Source organism: Tenebrio molitor, chromosome 3 (genome assembly GCF_963966145.1).
Source record: "Tenebrio molitor chromosome 3, icTenMoli1.1, whole genome shotgun sequence".
Lineage (NCBI taxonomy): Eukaryota > Metazoa > Arthropoda > Insecta > Coleoptera > Tenebrionidae > Tenebrio > Tenebrio molitor.
In genome coordinates, this window is record NC_091048.1 from 4,636,704 (window position 1) to 4,652,298 (window position 15,595).

At 33.9% G+C, this 15,595-nt stretch overlaps 2 protein-coding genes across 2 annotated transcripts; one reads left to right on the forward strand and one right to left on the reverse strand.

The window, feature by feature from the left end:
• The first annotated feature begins 120 nt into the window (after positions 1–120).
• On the forward strand, positions 121–1,784 carry LOC138126956 (lipase 1-like). The gene is made up of 7 exons (XM_069042803.1): positions 121–302; positions 352–538; positions 593–707; positions 761–1,007; positions 1,059–1,208; positions 1,258–1,485; positions 1,539–1,784. The coding sequence occupies exons 1-7, from the start codon at positions 153–155 to the stop codon at positions 1,728–1,730; spliced, it is 1,269 nt and encodes a 422-aa protein (XP_068898904.1). The 5' UTR covers positions 121–152; the 3' UTR covers positions 1,731–1,784.
• A 10,830-nt stretch (positions 1,785–12,614) lies between these two features.
• LOC138126954 (lipase member K-like) lies at positions 12,615–14,378 on the reverse strand. Its single transcript, XM_069042801.1, has 7 exons — positions 14,107–14,378; positions 13,871–14,057; positions 13,703–13,817; positions 13,408–13,654; positions 13,207–13,356; positions 12,930–13,157; positions 12,615–12,877 (listed from the first exon to the last, which is right to left on the reverse strand). The coding sequence occupies exons 1-7, from the start codon at positions 14,281–14,283 to the stop codon at positions 12,692–12,694; spliced, it is 1,290 nt and encodes a 429-aa protein (XP_068898902.1). The 5' UTR covers positions 14,284–14,378; the 3' UTR covers positions 12,615–12,691.
• Between the last annotated feature and the right edge of the window lie 1,217 nt (positions 14,379–15,595).

Here is a 15,595-nt window from a genome sequence, read left to right on the forward strand (position 1 = left end):
ATTATAAGCCTTCTAAAATAAAAGAGTCGAGCCAAATAATCTACCCAAGGTCTTGCTAAAGCTATACCGTTTCTTATCCTTATGTAAAATCTCTTGTCAATATATATAAAGAAACTGAAGTCACAATATACTTAGTTGCGATTTTAGATGCGATGGAGTCAACACTGTTGCTTTTAGTTCTTTTGCCATTTTGTGCAGTCGGTATAAACATAAAAAACAATGCTTGCCACAGTTTTGGAATGTACCATCTTGCCGCTATTAGCTCCCAGTGTTATTACAATCCTGATATCTTGTCTACAGTTGTGGGTAATTCGTGAGGCTTTAGTTCTCCAGCTAAGCTATGTTTTCTAGCCGAAGATGGCAGAAAGACACGACTACAATGAAGAGACTCACTCTACAACTACCGACGACGGATACATCTTGAACGTTTTCAGAATCACCTCGAAAAATCAAAAACCAACAAAGTCTCCCGTGTTCGTACAACATGGTATTGCCACGAATTCTGGTCCTTGGGTCGATATCGGCAACAGATCGATTGGTACTAACTGACTTAAGTTTTTGTTTTTTTGCATCACAGTTACATTTTGCACAGCATTTAGACTAGCTGACGAAGGATATGATGTTTGGTTGGGAAATGTGAGAGGAAGCACATACTCGAATAAACATGAAACGCTGAACGTGAACACTCCAAAGTACTGGGATTTCAAGTACTTAAATGGAGAAACAGAAAGATCGATTTGAATACAGTTTGAAATTTTAGTTTAGACACGATTGCACAGAAGGATATAACGGCACAATTGCAACTTGTTGCTAACCAAACGGGAAATGCTGGAGATATCATTTATATTGGGCACTCGATGGGTACGACTCTGGGTTTCATGCACGCTTCAGAAAATCCCGGAAAAGAACAGGGTCTCATTAAGGGATTGATTGCTTTTGCTCCAGTAGTTTATTTAGATGGGGTCGCCATTCTAGAACTCGCTACACCGATAGGTATTCCACTCCTTGTAAGTACTAATACTACAGCAGCAAAATATTTTGCAACACGTTTTTGCCAGGACATTCTAGGTCTTCTCCAAATTAAAGGCCTTTTATATCAAGAAGAATTGATCCATAGATTTCTTACCGGTTTTTGCAAAAATGTGTCTCCTGGTGCTTGCCTCCTCCTGATCAATGTCGCTTTTGGAAGAACAGTACAATTTCAAGCTGTAAGCTGTAGTTACTTTAGTTTACACAAAAATAGAAGTTGGATTTCAGGAGGATTTGCTGCTGTATTACAGCTATTGGCCAAGCGGTATATCCATCTACCAACTGAAACAATATTTACAAATAGTCAGAAGCAAAAGATTTCAAAAATATGATTACGGACTAACAAAAAATAACCGCGTTTATGGACAAAGAAAACCTCCAACATATGATCTGTCAAAAATAGACATACCAGTAAGGCTTTTTTACGGGAAAAGTGATAGTTTGTACAAACAAAAAGTACACTGGGACAATTTTTCTTGATAAGCAATTGATAAATTTCCGTATTTTAGAATGTTGACAGGTTGTTTGACGAAATCGGGAGCGACAACAAAGAGAAATATTCAACTCCTTCAGACGTTAGCGGTGAAGATTTTGACCACATTGACTTTATGTATTCAAAAAATATGGAGGAGAACTTATACAAAAAGTTGTTTGAAGTCTTAGATTCGGATTTTGGTGAAAATTCAGGAAGCGAATCTTGAAGGCTCCTCTACACATATGTTAATATTAAATGTGAATAAATTGTTGAAAATATTTTTGGGAAGTCTTTTTGAATGATACCAAATACCGTATTATGTACGAAATAGTATATTATGTTATGAGGAACAAAAATGAAGTTTTATGTGCTGCGGCTGGTAGATTGGCTGCCGAACGCAGTGAATAACATATACCATTTTTTCTTCAAACCTTCATAACAAATTATTTAAGACATGTTAAGAAACCAGTTAGGAATTTCAAATGATTTAGCTAGTTTACTTTACTGCCGCTCATCAGCGGAGATAATAACTTCACGGACGCCCTTAGCGGAGATAATAACTTCACGGACGCTCCTCAGTCGAGATAATAACTTCACGGACGCTGGTCAGCTCGTTAGATGCCCTGACAATGAAGTGAGGCTTTAGCATTATCAATGCAGCAGTGCAATGTCATATTTTACGGACGTTTGAAGAAAATAGTTATTTGTATAGCAAGGCTGCGAAATCCTACTTTGACGAACCGAGAGAAAACTTGTCGTCAAGGCCGCTTTGCGGCCGAGACAAGACAATCTCGAGGTCGTCAAAGGATTTCGTAGCCAAGGTGTACACAACATTTTGTGTGCAACCCGAAAATTTGTAATTATAAAATGAACAAGTAAAATTTCCTTCACTGTCAATAAAAATAAAGTCGGCCTACATGTCGCCATGTCGCTATGGAAACGACATAAATAAAACAATTCATTTTGAGAAAAATTGGAAAAATGTCGCAAAAAATTACAACGTTTTTGTTCCGTCTACTTCCCCAGAGTTAAAAAAATATTGCAGATTGTGCAGTGTCCAATTTAATACCAGAAAAGTCCAAACGGCAGTACGATAAGTGTTACAATGACTTTAAAGAGCGGTGTAATAAAAATAATGTGAAAAGGGTGTCGGAGAATGTTGTTTTGGCTTATTTATTGGAAAAATTAAAAACTGAAAAGTTCAACTTTATGGAGCACATATTCAATGTTGAAGCTCACGCTGAACATACGGGATGGCATTGGTGTTACGAAGTTTCTGAAATTGGTACCTTTTCTGAAAAAAAGTCAGTTGGTTATGAGACGAAAAAGTGTAAGGTATTGACACGAGACCAGATCAATTTGCTGTATAATCTGCCCTTTTTTAGGTCATTTTAATCATGGGAATATTAGGAGCCATGCGAAGAGACGATGACGAACTAACCAAAATGTCTATCGATGACATCAAAGATGAACATTCTGTATTAATAGTGGCCATTTCTGACACAACAACTGACATAAAACAAACTTTTATTTATACCGCAAATATGCAGCTCTTGTTCCGTGCACTCATCCAGAGTTAAAAAAATATTATAAATTGTTCAGTGTCGCATTTGAAACCTGAAAAATCGAAACAGCAATATAAAAAATGTTACAGTGACTTTGAGACTGATGTAACAAGAAGAATGTGAAAACCGTGTCGGATAATGTTGCATTGGCTTACCTATTTACTGGAATTTATTTATTGTGGCAGGTAAATGTTAAATTCTGTTATGATAAGTTTTAGGTTATTTTAATCGTGGAAATATCAGATGCCGTGCGAAGAGACAAATAAACCAAAATGTCTGTTGATGCCATTCAGGATTCAGGATATGTTATTCTCGTGTCAAAAATGGATTACTCCCTAGGATTTAGGGATATTCGTTACTAGGTTGCCATAAATTTGGTTAGGTTGGAGGCTATGTGGTTTCTGGTGACAAACAAAAGATATCCCAAAAATGTAAGACAGCAAATTAATTGTAACAGTTGCATATGACTAATTTCTCGCTAAGTGATAGATGATTTTTCGTTTCACAATCAATTTTGGTTACTGGCGGCATATTTATTTGGATTTAATCTCTCAATTCAAAGTAACCAACCTTAGGCATTCAAAATAACTTTTGAAAATCCTAGTTACACACAACATTAAAAACGTTATTTCCCTAAAGTTCGAATTCTAGGGAGTAATCCATTTTTGACACGAGAGTACTAGTTACTAGATATTTCCCTTTTTGACCGGTGGAAAATTAACCTAATTCATACGTGTCTGTTCTAGATCGATCTTTTTTACCGACTTGTCAATCATCAGGCGACCACTCCATTTGAAATTGGCGGGAACTTCAAACCGGATGAAAATTCTGTACTAATAGCGGCCGTTCCTGACACAAAAACTGGCATAAATCAAACTTTAACTGTACCCAATCCAGATTTTGTAAGATCACACCGCAAATATAGAGATAGATATGTTATAATTGTGATAATAAATAAAAATTGAAATGACTTTTACTTTTACGGCCGTCGTCAAGGCAACGGCTGCGAAATTCAATTTCGCGGCCTGCTCTAGGCACGCGAAGTGCTCATTTCGCGTACGGTTGCACACAAAATATATTTTTTGCATATCGTAATGAAGGTGGCCCTTTTTTACACGCAAAATCGTAGTGAAAGTAGCACTTTTTTACACGAAAAATCGTAGTAAAAGTAGTACTTTTTTGCATCATTTTATTCCATCTCCTTGGAGATGATTGTCAAAGCATACATATTTTTTTTTGTAATTTTTCATTCTATTCTATCTCAAGCTGTTAAAATGGATCATGAACAAAAATGCAAATGCGGTGCAAAAATATTTAAATGTGGTTGTTAATATACAGATATGTAGACTTTTGTTTAGATAAAAAAAAATATTACAGAATGCAAGTAGGTGTATTATGGAATTTTATTTAAATTGAAAAAATTTTACTTGTAAAAAGTTATCTGCTTGAAATTATCTACAGCGCATTTTTAAGTTTAAATGACTTATTCATCGTGTTTCATTATCGACCAACAAAGTAAGACAGTAGTATGTATAATAGTTTTTTATGCTGTTTTTTCTAATTTGCATATTAAATACATGTTTTTTACAAATAAAATCAATTTTGCTAATTTAAGGAATTTTGTGACAGTTGGTGACAGATTTATTTCATGGTTAACATTTAAACTAAAATTCTAAATTTGAATCTAGACTAAACATAATTGTCATTTTTCGCAAGTGAAATTGCAATTAAAGATAAATTATCCAGAAATGCGGCAAATAGCAGAGAATACCAGAGTCAATTTGCTGCCGGCAATGTGGGTTACCAACTGAAAAAAGTTCCTAGATTTCAGATGTGTTAACAGCTTATTAACGCATTCAAAACGAATGCGTTAACAGCTTTGTTAAAACAGCAGAAAAATGCATGTTTATTTTTCTGATTAAATTGGTGCCTTTACGAAAATCAACTTTTATCTTGACATTCTTCTGTTAGAAGAATAAAACTACTTTTGATTAGTGCAGTATGCGAACTAACTAGCAAACTGATTTGTAAATTTAATGAATGCAGGAAAACCGATACAACCTTTATAACGACTTACATAGATGGTAACCATTACACAGGTAGTACAGGTCATGAATGTTGCGTTTATTTCAAAATAGAAATAAGTACAGGGTTGTTATGAATGATTGTCCCATCGCAGTTGGCGTTGAAAACCCACACAAATTTTGGATGTGCCGCCAGCCTCGCAACGTTAGACAAACTAGTAGACAGATTTCCACTGCCGCCAGTATCGCCACCTATCGGCGATACTACTCTCACTCATGTTTGAGACTTGCGGCACATTCAACTACGTCACCAACGCCTACTGCGATGGGACAATAATTTATAATGACCTGTAGAAAAATCCTGTAAGCATAACGATTAAAGAATAGGAAGTGTTTAATGGGTTATGAGATATAAAAAACTGAGACAAAATTATTTTTTAACTAGATTTGAGTGTACTCGTAATTTTAAACCAATTTTCAAAAAACTACATACATTTTAACGAAAATAAAGAAAATTTCCATATTACCTAAATTTTAGAACCATTTCCTATTTCCGAAATGAAAAAAGCAAAAGTAAAAATTTGCCGAAATTTAACTTTTGACGTTCATCAGTACACCCTTGGATCTTTTTACTAAAAATCTCTCATACACTTTTTATACAATAATTTGTTTTATTTATTAATTAGTTACTTTGAGAGAAAATGTAAATAGCACGTAGGAATGTTTTCTTGATTAGGCGATAAATCTTCTAAACACTGATATTGACAGTGAATACGATTTGTATCCTAACAGAAGTGGTGGACATTCTGGTTAAACTGAGAAACGTTTTCGTTCTCTCACTGAATCATTTATTTTTTCGTCATTACTTAATAGTAATATTTGAATTCAGATTAATTGTCGAGTCAGTTACTTAAAAAGAGTGTGTGCTTAAGACCGCACCAAAGAAGTGAAACCTTCTATGACGTTCGTAATTGATTTTAAATATATTATATAAATTATATTATTATGGATGATAGTACGTGGAGGAATCAAGAACACCGGGCTTGTGCTAAAATACCGAATAAATACTTCGGATTCAAATCTGTTTAAATATCTTTAAAAAACTCCGTCTATTGTAGTTCTCTATTTTTGGTAATTTGACATTTAAATCCAACGCTGCTTTTAAAAAATCAATTAAGCGCTTCAAATTTTCTGTCGAGAATTTTATGTTAAAATCTCCACTCAAAATCTGACGTTTCTTGCTCGCTCAGCTAATCTCGGCTTCCCCGAACTAATACGAATAAGCCTTTCACCTGGGATCGTTTGACATGACGCGTGTTGCGTGACGGTGAAACTAACTCACTGCCCAGGAATAATATCGTGGTGCGCCTAAAGAAGGCACTTCAAAAATAGCATATTACATGCGTGGTGGAAAATGTTTCATTACAGCGCCAGCGGAGCGATCATATTGAATGATCGTGACGTAGCGTCGATGTTGGTCAGATTGCTACGCATAGTATACTATTTTAGTCGCAGTCATCACTTTTTATTTAATTAAATTATGTGTTACAATATTTTTTAGAATTAAGAAAAAAATAACACAGCTGCATGACCCCGGCGTTTGACCCCGAATTAGCTACCCCGCTTTTTTCTGTATGTGTCGTTCTGCTTCATTTACACCACGTTGAGGGTGTAAAGGAACCGAACTTTATTTTATGCTAGTTGGTAGATTATGAATTATTGTCCAGATGTTGCGGACTTTGGTGCATTCTTAGGATTAGGTAACTGCAGCTGTCTTAATTGGTTTTTTTGCATGATATCGACCCCAACGAAGTGTCGCAAGTTTTGTAATGGCCCGCCTATAATGTGGGAGATTTTTGTGTATATGAAACAGTTCAGAATTAAAGTTTGTTAAGGAAACAAGTCTTTGATTGCATTTTCTCCGATACGCCTTACACTTTATTTGAAGTTTGAGTTTCACTGGATCCTGACAGAGACGTGAAAAGCTCAATATTAATTGACCAGAAGTGAGTTAATATTTTTTCTTTAATATATGTATGGGTTTTATTGGGAAAGAAATTTTCAAGTAGACATTACATTGAATAGTTTTTGAATTTTGAATTTGAGGTTATATTTGGCAAATTGAACAAAATATATTGCTGTTATTCGGTGGGAAATTTGAACGTGTGTTTTTCTATTCGTCGAATTGACAGAAACGTCACTTTCCGACCAAGAGAAGCAAGTGGTCACTTTTCATTCACGAGGAACCCTTTTTAGGCAGCAGTGACATATTTTCCAACCTCATGCAGGTTAAAAATAGGCATATTACAATGATAACTGCGAATAATAGTTATTTATGTATCAAGGGAATTACGACGGTCATAACTACCGAGGGAAATGGGTAAGTTGCCCGAGGTCGTTACTGACCTTGTAACTCATGCGATTCATTAAAAAAAATTGTAATACCTATGCGAAAAATGTGTCATTTTTGAATAGTCATTAGTACGTCATTTTCCTATGCGTGCAGAAAAAGGTTTTTTGTTGAGACTGCTGGCAGAGTCTGGCAGTACCAACATGATAACCGTAAATTGTACTATCGGTATTATAGAACCGCTTTCAGCTGTTACGATATTGTTTTTGGTATCGTAACAGCTCTGTTACGAACGCAAAATAGAAAAACATCTTTTTCAAATTTATATGTACTCCATTCTTTATCTTGGTGAGTGGTCGATGCGATCAAGCAAGCCATGGGTAGCTTTGTAAGTTTTACTTTTTCCACCAAATTTGTGTGTCGTGTAAATCAAATATTAACAGTCATCGCTGTCATTTGAATTCAGAATCTTCGTCTAGCATTCATGTCCAAATCTCACAATCTTATGTCGCGAAATGTAAATATATGAGCCGTACACATCGATTCTTAAATTTAACAGTTTCCGATATGAAAATTATCGGCGTCCGTCGTCGGTCAATCCGACCGAACATTGTTCCCGTCCCGTGCCGAGCAATATTGCAGAGAAGTTTGGGTTTGAGAAATTAACCGGATTCTTAAACCATAAACAGGACCAAATTTGACCGGAAAGTGTGTGGCCTGTCTAGAACATTTTGAAATTCCCAAGCAAGTTATTAAAATTTTAAAAAAACGATGCGATATGAAGATGACACGTTTGAGGTTACGTCTCGGTGGTCTCGGTGCATATGAATCATGAGCAATTTAACCTGGAAAATAATAATTAGAAAGACTTTGCAGCGTCTCTATATTATTGTAATATTTGAATATTTTTCAACAACTACCAACGCACTTTTCCATTGGAGCTTTCAAAAATTTCTAAATTCAACTTGACGGCTTAAATTTTCCCAAGTACCACTTACCAAGATGAAGAATGGAGTATATCTTATTATGGACCTTTACATTTATAAGAGATGGAAAATATGCGCGTGACATCTGCGCATTGTGAGAGAACAGTTGACCACTACACTTATTTCCATTGGTTTAATTCGTCGAAGTTATTTTACCTAACGGTGTTGTCTCATAGGACGCAGAATTCCTTTTCGCAGTGACGTCACTGTGCGACAAAGAGCATTCTTATTTGTAAAGGTCCATTACCCATTAAACACTTCCTATTCTTTAGTCGTTATGCTTATAGAATTTTATCTAATTATTTCAAGTTTTATGTATTCTTCCATCCAATTTTAATACTACATATTTATTTTTTAAAATACCAAAACTATGAATTACAAAATTTATGACCCGTGCTACGTATGTAGTGATTACCATCTATGTAAGTCATTATTTACTTTGTGTCGGTTTTACTACTTTAATTACATTTACAAATCAGTTAGCTAGTTAGTTCGTATACTGCGCTAATCAAAAGTGATAACGAACCATAATGAATTAGTTAAAAACTTAAAAATGCACTGTAAATATTCCCAAGCAGCCAATTTTTTAAAAGTAAGATTTTATCTTTTAACATAAAATTAGATAATGAATGCAGTTTCAATATGCAATTTTTTTTTTATCTAAACAAAAGTCCAGACATTTGTATTTTAACAACCACATATAATTATTTTTGCAGTGCATTTATCAATGTGCATAATGAGAATAATTATACTTAATGGTCACACATGATCCCTTTTCGACGATTTTTACGTGTTTGAGATAGTAAGAGGATATCACAGTGATAACATAAAACACAAGAAGCCATACTTGCTATTTACATTTTCAATTTCAAAATTTTATTTTAATTTTTGATTTGTTTGATTATGGCTCCTGAAGCTCATCAAAATAGTATATTATATCATTATTTTGCCACCGGCGGTAAAAGATGAATCACCCTGTATTTGTGGTCTATCTCTTTCTGAGACAGTTGTCTCTCTTGCATTCACATCATCGTCTCACACATTTTTTAATGGTGCCAGCAGCTCAATAATAACTGATGAGTGATGATAAATAGAAGATTATATCATTAAGAGTAGAAGTGTCTCTTTTTGTGCTAAGCCCAGAGATTGAAGACCGAAACGCAGTTGAGGTCGACAACTGGGCGAAGCACAAAAACAGCTTCTACTCTGAATGATAGGTATATACTATTTTATCTTCAAGCGGATCACAAAAAAAAAATCGAACATGAACTAACTTATTTATTTTTCTTTTCCTGCAGTTACAATCTTCAAATTTTAAGGCACTAGTAATTTCTACTTCCCTTGTTATTGGTACTTAAAGTTTCCATAATATTAGTAAAGTCTACAATGCTATCCATTCTATCCGATGTACTTTCTGCAAATTTCCACGTAAAACTTTCCCAAAATGGTGAAGGATCGAGATTTGTAATTTTTACTATCCTGAACTTTTACTACGATAGCAGAGCCCAAATCTTCGATATCTCTCATTGTCAAATTGGTGATTTCATTGCATCGAAAGCGGTCACACTTAGTAACAAGCAAGACCTAACCTACAATAATAACACTAGTTTACAAATAATTATTTTTTTTATATACCTTTTATCAAAACCTTATTTTTGTGTTTAGTTGCCCTCTATAAATCACAAATGATAGTCAAAATCTTTTTATCACCTCACAGTTTTTTGCTAAAAAAGATAATATTTCTGCTTCTCTTCACGAATACCTGCAATTTAAATTTTATTGTTTTAAGACATCTGGTATCAGAAAGTGTTCTAAATTGTACAAAATAACTAATAGTAGATCGTGTAAGTTACCTTCTGATCATTTTTGCTGCGTTTGTGGACAATTTATATTTGCAAAAAAAGGAAGACCTATATCAGAAGCACTGAAATCAGGATATCTGCATTAATTTGGTTTTGCAATAACAAATCAAGGGAAGAAATGGGTTTCACACGTTTTTTGTGAAAGCTGCAGGATAACTCTAATACGATGGGTATCTGGATAAAAAAAATTCTTCGATTTGGAGTTCCAGTATTTTGGCGAGAGCCCGTGAATCACGAAAACAACTGTTATTTATGCATGACACGGATTTCAGGTATAAATTCCAAAAACAAACATAAAATTCCTTGTCCTGATGTTCTGTCTGTTACAAAGTCGATTCTACGTTCAGAAATCCTACCCCATCCTGTTTGTCTTTGAAAGAAAAAAATGCTTGGATATCTTTTAAAAATTTTGTCGAAGAATTTTTAAGAAATAAAAAAGATGACTAATATCGGGAAATTGTCCCTGAATTATTGCAAAATAAAATATATTTCCTTCACTCGCATTTGGACTTCTTTCCTGAAAACTTAGGTAACACGAGTGACGAGCAGGGCGAGCGGTTTCATCACGATGTGAAATTTTTTGGAGATCGGCACAAAGGCTTTTGGAATGAAAGTATGTTAAGGGATTACTGTTGGTCTGTTATAAGGAAAACTGATGCAGAATATTATAAGAAACAAAGTAAAATAGGTAATCTTTAATTTTCTTGATTTAGGAATTACTCTTGTATTATTATTGTTAATGATTAAATAGTTCTTTAACCTGACGTGATAGAATTTTTTGAATATTTTTTCTGAACTCAGTGCCCCAAAATCTACAAGCAATTACAATTTTCAGCTAAGGTATATAAACCGTGTAAACCAGTGTAATTTATAATTCTTCCTCTAGCGAACTCAGAAGTTTTACCTATGTAGCCAGAAACTTTTCATCAGGAGCAATTATGTAGAAATCATACACTTTTCGCCCAGGACTGTCGTCGAATTAGATCCACATTGAGTTTGCCGTAATCTGTATCAATTTTGGAGACGTCGCCATGCATTTCGTTTTCGAAAAGTACACACTCACTTCAGATATTCGCTAAATACAACAAACGTTATCAAAACGTAAATAGCAAACGATTACAACTTGCCTATTAACATTGAAGGGCAATCTTGCGCTATTTTTGACATTTGTTTGACATCTGATCTGACATCCATGGACACGCCCACAAGTCTCACAACAGGCGGCTCGTCTTTGATCACAGTCGAATCGGTTAAATAGTGGATAATAATTTTGTTATTTCGCTTTTTTAGAAGCTTTATCTTAATGGGGATAATTTATTTATTAAATATTTCGTGTAATTGATAGTTTAAATAAATCGTGACAAATACTTCAAATGATCTTACATTTGACCCGGTCGAGCCGCCTGTGGAACACTTCTACTCCGACGACTTGAAGTACTTCTACTCCGCTCAGAAAAAAAATGACAGTTTAACCGTCTCTATGGAGATACACAAAGGCGCGATTTTCGACCGCTTGAAGATAAAGCTTATTTTTTTAGAATTAAATGGTATAATAGGTTTAGTGATTTGTTTGACAAAATCTTAGAAAAAAATTAAAGCCTAATGAAGCAGCATTTAAAATCCGTCAAAAATTAAAGAAAACCAAACCTATGGCAGTAGAGAATGTCGCTATTTCATGTCTCATTGAAACATCTTATTGAAAATATTAAAATTTTGTATAAACAAAAGGAGTACCTAGTTGGGTACATAAGTTTTATATTTGAAACTTTATCATTCAATTAATTGGTATACAGTAATTGTTTTCTAAGTGTTGTGCTCTTAAAATTTGATATCGTTTCACACACTTTGCAATAAATGCTTTCAATGAAACAATGACAAAACTAAACAAAGAAACGAAAATGTAATAAAATGTTTGAATTAATATTTGAACAATAGGTATATTTCAAATTTATTTAAAAACATTGTTTTCTAAGATTCTATCGAAGGAATCACCAAATCTATTACATATACCATTTGATTCTTAAAAAAATAAGCTTTTTAAGGATACCCCATTTAACCCATATTCCCATTTAAAAAAATCAAGTTGGCGTTGTATTTTGAAAACTTATGGATAAAAAAATATTTTAAAACATTTTAGAAGAAGGTTTTAATAAGTCTTAAGTCTGTTTAAAATTTCAGGGTTCTAGCTTAAACCATTTTAGCAGGACGGAACCAATTCCATACATAATGGCAACCCTGTATGTATGCTTTCTTTTATATACTCACCTAGGTATATTTTATATGCGTTACGGTATTTGGTATCATTCTGAAAACTTCTCAAGAATAGTTTCAACAATTTATTCAAATTTTAAAAGCCCCTTTATATTTAATATTGACATATGTATAGACGAGTTTTCATCATTAATTTACTGAATTTTCACCAAATTCTGAATCTAAGACTTCAAACAACATTTTGTATAAATTCTTTTCCATATTTTTTGAATACATAAAGTCAATGTGGTCAAAATCTTCACCGGTAATGTCTGAAGGAGTTGGATATTGTTCTTTGTTGTCGCTCCCGATTTCACCAAACAACCTGTCAGTATTCTAAAATACGAAATTTTATCAATTACTTATTGAGAAAAATATCCAAATATACTTTTTGCTTGTATAAACTATCACTTTTCCCATAAAACAGTCTTACTGGTATGTCTATTTTTGACAGATCATATTTTGGAGGTTTCGCTTGTCCATAAATCTCCATATTTTTTTTTGACCCGTAATCAAATTTTTGAAATCTTTTGCTTCTGACTATTTGTAAATATTGTTTCAGTTGGTAGATGGATATACCGCTTGGCCAATAGCTGTAATACAGCAGCAAATCTTCCTGAAATACAACTTCTATTTTTGTGAAAACTAAAGTAACTACAGCTTACAGCTTGAAATTGTACTGTTTTACCAAAAGCGACATTGATTAGAAGGAAGCAAACACCAGGAGACACAGTTTTGCAAAAACCGGTAAGAAATCTATGGATCAATTCTTCTTGATATAAAAGGCCTTTAATTTGGAGGATACCTAGAATGTCCTGGCAAAAACATGTTGCAAAATATTTTGCTGCTGTGGTATTAGTACTTACAAGGATTGGAATACCTATCGGTGTAGCGAGTTCTAAGACGGTGATCCCATCTAAGTAAACTATTGGAGCAAGAGCAATTAATCCCTTAATGAGGCCCTGTTTTTTTCCGGGATTTTCTGAAGCGTGCATGAAACCCAGAGTCGTACCCATCGAGTGCCCAATATAAATGATATCTCCAGCTCTTCCCGTTTGGTCAGCAACAAGTTGCAATTGCGTTTTTATATCCTTCTGTGCAATCGTGTCTAAACTAAAATTTCAAACTATATTCAAATCGATTTTTCTGTTTTTGATTTACTTGAACTCCCAATACTTTGGAATATTCACGTTCAGCTCTTCATGTGCATTTGAATAAGTACTTCCTCTCACATTTCCCAACCAGACATCATATCCCTCGTCAGCTAGCCTAAATGCTGTTCAAAAAATAACTGAGATATAGCAATAAAAAACTTGGGTCAGTTAGTACCAAGCGATCTGTTGCCGATGTCAACCCAAGGACCAGAATTCGTGGCAATTCCGTGTTGTACGAACACGGGAGACTTTGTTGGTTTTTGATTTTTCGAGGTGATTCTGAAAACGTTCAAGATGTATCCGTCGTCGGTAATTGCAGAGTGAGTCTCTTGATCGTAGTCGTGTCTTTCTGTCATCACCGGCTAGAAAAAATAGCTTCACTGGAAATCTAAAGCATCACGAATTACCCACAACTGTAGACAAGACGTCAGGATTGTAATAACACTTAGAGCTAAAAGGGGCAAGATGGTACATGCCAAAACTGTGACAAGCATTGTTTTTGAAGTTTATACCGACTGCACAAAACGGCAAAAGAGCTAAAAGGAACAGTGTTGACCCCATCGCAATTAAAAACGCAACTAAGGACATTCTGACTTCAGTTTCTTTATATGTGTTGATAAGATAAGTTTTTAAATGTCAGATAATTATAAGAAACGGTGTATAATTGTAGCAAACCTTGAATAGGTTACTTAGCGAGCCTTTTTTATTTTAAAAGTTTATAATTATTGAGAATGTACTATATACCGGGTGTAGAATTGGTTTACGAGACATAGGATTTTACATGTAAAAATAAAGAGTTTCAATTATTGGCTCCCCTAACAATTTTATGGCAAAATGGTTAAAATGAAAGTTAGAGAGAATTAAAATTACTCTCTAATTTCAATCTTAGTTTTATTCTATCATCTTGTGGTACTGAAAGAAAGGCAAGAAAAGAGTTAACACAAAAATACTAAAAAGTACTACTAGGCATGAAATTTTATTTCTTTCTTTAAATGGTATTATGGAGGATCTTCTTTACGAAACTTCCAAGCAACATTTGCTTCAGGTTTCCCAGAACGACCAATTTCAGCCATAGAAACAATTCGAAGAATTTGAGAGAAGTTTGAACATTTAATGGAAGATACTTTTTCATTCGTCCTGTAGTCCTGTACGAGTTCATTTGAAGGGCAGATCAAAAGAAAATTAAATAATAGTAAAACCACCCGACAAATAATTTTAGAAGTAAAATTTCATTGCTAGTACTGCTTTTTAGTATTTTTGTCTTAACTCCTTTCTTGCTTTTCTTTCAGTACCACAAGATGTTAGAAAAAAACAAAGAGTGAAATTAGACAGTACTTTTAATTCTCTCTAACTTTCATTTTAACCATTTTGCCATAAAATTATTAGGGGAGCCAATAATTGGATCTCCTTATTTTTACATGTAAAATCCTATGTCTCGTAAACCAATTCTACACCCGGTATGTATCTAATTATTTTTTCTTTCTGTTTTACGTAAAAATAAATTTTGCAGTTTTGAATTTTTAGTGGATTTTTTCAAACGATATCATTTCATTTCTAAAATGTAAACAAAAAATCATTTTAAAATTTTTGAGAGATGTTTTTGAGATATTTTTTGAGTAAATGAGATGAGGTATCTTTTGTTTTCTTAGCTTGATTGTACGCATATGTATACTTGCTATACACAGTCGTTTTATTGGTTGCCTATCTCTTGATAATCTATAATTAATTAATTATTAATAATTAATGGAAAAATCCATTTTACCACTTATTGTGGGATAATTGTTGCTTACAATTACAGTAAAAGTCTGTAAAATTTACCGAAATTCCAAAGTTGTTTTCTAGCTTAGCAATTAGCACATCGTTGACGTTTTTTTGACATTTACGCGAAAAATGTAAAATA